Source organism: Protopterus annectens, chromosome 8.part0 (assembly GCF_019279795.1).
Source record: "Protopterus annectens isolate FY-2018-M chromosome 8.part0, PAN1.0, whole genome shotgun sequence".
In the NCBI taxonomy this organism is placed as follows: Eukaryota; Metazoa; Chordata; order Ceratodontiformes; family Protopteridae; genus Protopterus; species Protopterus annectens.
In genome coordinates this window covers 499,589,323-499,590,882 of record NC_056741.1, presented here as the reverse complement: position 1 = coordinate 499,590,882, position 1,560 = coordinate 499,589,323, and the positions used below count along the sequence as shown (strand labels likewise).

Sequence of the window (1,560 nt, the reverse complement as noted above, 5' to 3'; positions counted from 1 at the left end):
TAAACCCAAAAAAAAAAAAACCCCCCTCATATTGGAAATACATAACAAAAGGACACTCACTACAGTTAACTGAAGATATTAAAACAAATATCTTATTATCAATAAAATATACATCCTTAACACAATACTGGAAGTTTTTAATTGGAAATGCTTGTACAGAGCATTCTTGACCCCAGACAGAATCAGTAAAGTTAGTTCTTCCATAAAAGGAATATGTTGGAGATGTGAGCAAATACACAATGCAGACTGGAGCTACATTTTCTTTGATTCTGTTAAAATTAAGTCATTTTGGAATGGTATTAATAACTTTCTACAAGCCTTTATTAATGAATCATTTTATTTAACTATAGCTCTTGTATTATTTAATGTAAGTGAAGGTCATCATTTGAATAGGTCACACATATCTAGTATGGACGATACTTGCAATTTCAAGGATGTGTATAACAAGAAGATGGAATGCAAACACAATACCAACTTTGAAAGACTTCTACAGCCTACTGGAGACCACAGCATTATTGGAAATTAAAATTAAAGAACTAAGAATGTATCCAAAGCCATTTATCAACAACCCTTGGGGAAAGGTCTTATCGTTGATTGACACTATAGAATAATTGATCAGACACTCTGATAATGGATTGGACATACTTATAAAGTAACTGTATGCATTAAGAACTGCTATAGTGTCAGGCTAATGTAAATAGTGTACATAGCTATTTAAGATGTTATGTATAAATACTATGGAATTCATTCAAATGTATTTGAAAAATAAAAAAAAAAACATTTTGAGGAAAAATACAAAATAGGATGTGCAAACTAGATTATTTGTGGATGTTTTGATTTAGAACCATTTTTCTGATATTATCACATGTGAATGATAATGTGATAAACCTCAAAATAGAATTAATTAACTCTTAAGCTTTAACAAATCCCCTCCTGAACATAGCTGAATTCACATCTAAAATTGTTTAGTCTCAAAACTTTGTAAATGTAAACTCACTAAACTGCAATACGGTTAATTGCATTACTTACTTGGAGTTTGAAGTTTCTTGTTTTGTAATACAGAGAGAATCACCAGTGCATTGCCAACAATATCTGTCACTATAGTGAAAATCATCACACTGGCCTGAAGGATGGTAACAGCTGCAGATGGCTGATATAGTATTGGAAATGTATGATTACTACCTTGCAGCTCAGCTTTATAGCAGCTTACAGTTGAGCAAGACATTTCATAAAAAACTTCTCAACTACAAGCTTTCAGGAGTAGACAGAAAACTCTGTTTTGATGACAGAATTGTTTGACTTAGGATGGAAAGCTGTTAAAAGTATAAACTCCAAACAAAGAAGAGTTGCTGATTTTTTCTTAAAAATGCTAACTTTTCAAGTACAGTTATGATGAAAATTATACAGCATGAACAGAAACAACTGCTTATGCAAAAATCCTAGTGATCCCTTTGTAAGAAAATTAATTCATTCCAAGGTAGGAGAACAGTATGGTTGCTTTAAACATTGTCAAATTTCACTTTAGAATTATTTAAGCATGAATATTAGAAATAAGCTGAA

General features: G+C 31.2%; 1 protein-coding gene across 1 annotated transcript in view; it reads right to left on the bottom strand.

The window, feature by feature from the left end:
* LOC122808267 (melatonin receptor type 1C-like) overlaps nucleotides 1–1,225 on the bottom strand; it is a 68,607-nt gene extending 67,382 nt beyond the window's left edge. Inside the window, exon 1 of the mRNA XM_044079231.1 lies at nucleotides 1,030–1,225. Coding sequence (XP_043935166.1) covers nucleotides 1,030–1,225 — 196 coding nt within the window. The remainder of the gene's footprint in view (nucleotides 1–1,029) is intronic.
* Nucleotides 1,226–1,560: the final 335 nt, after the last annotated feature.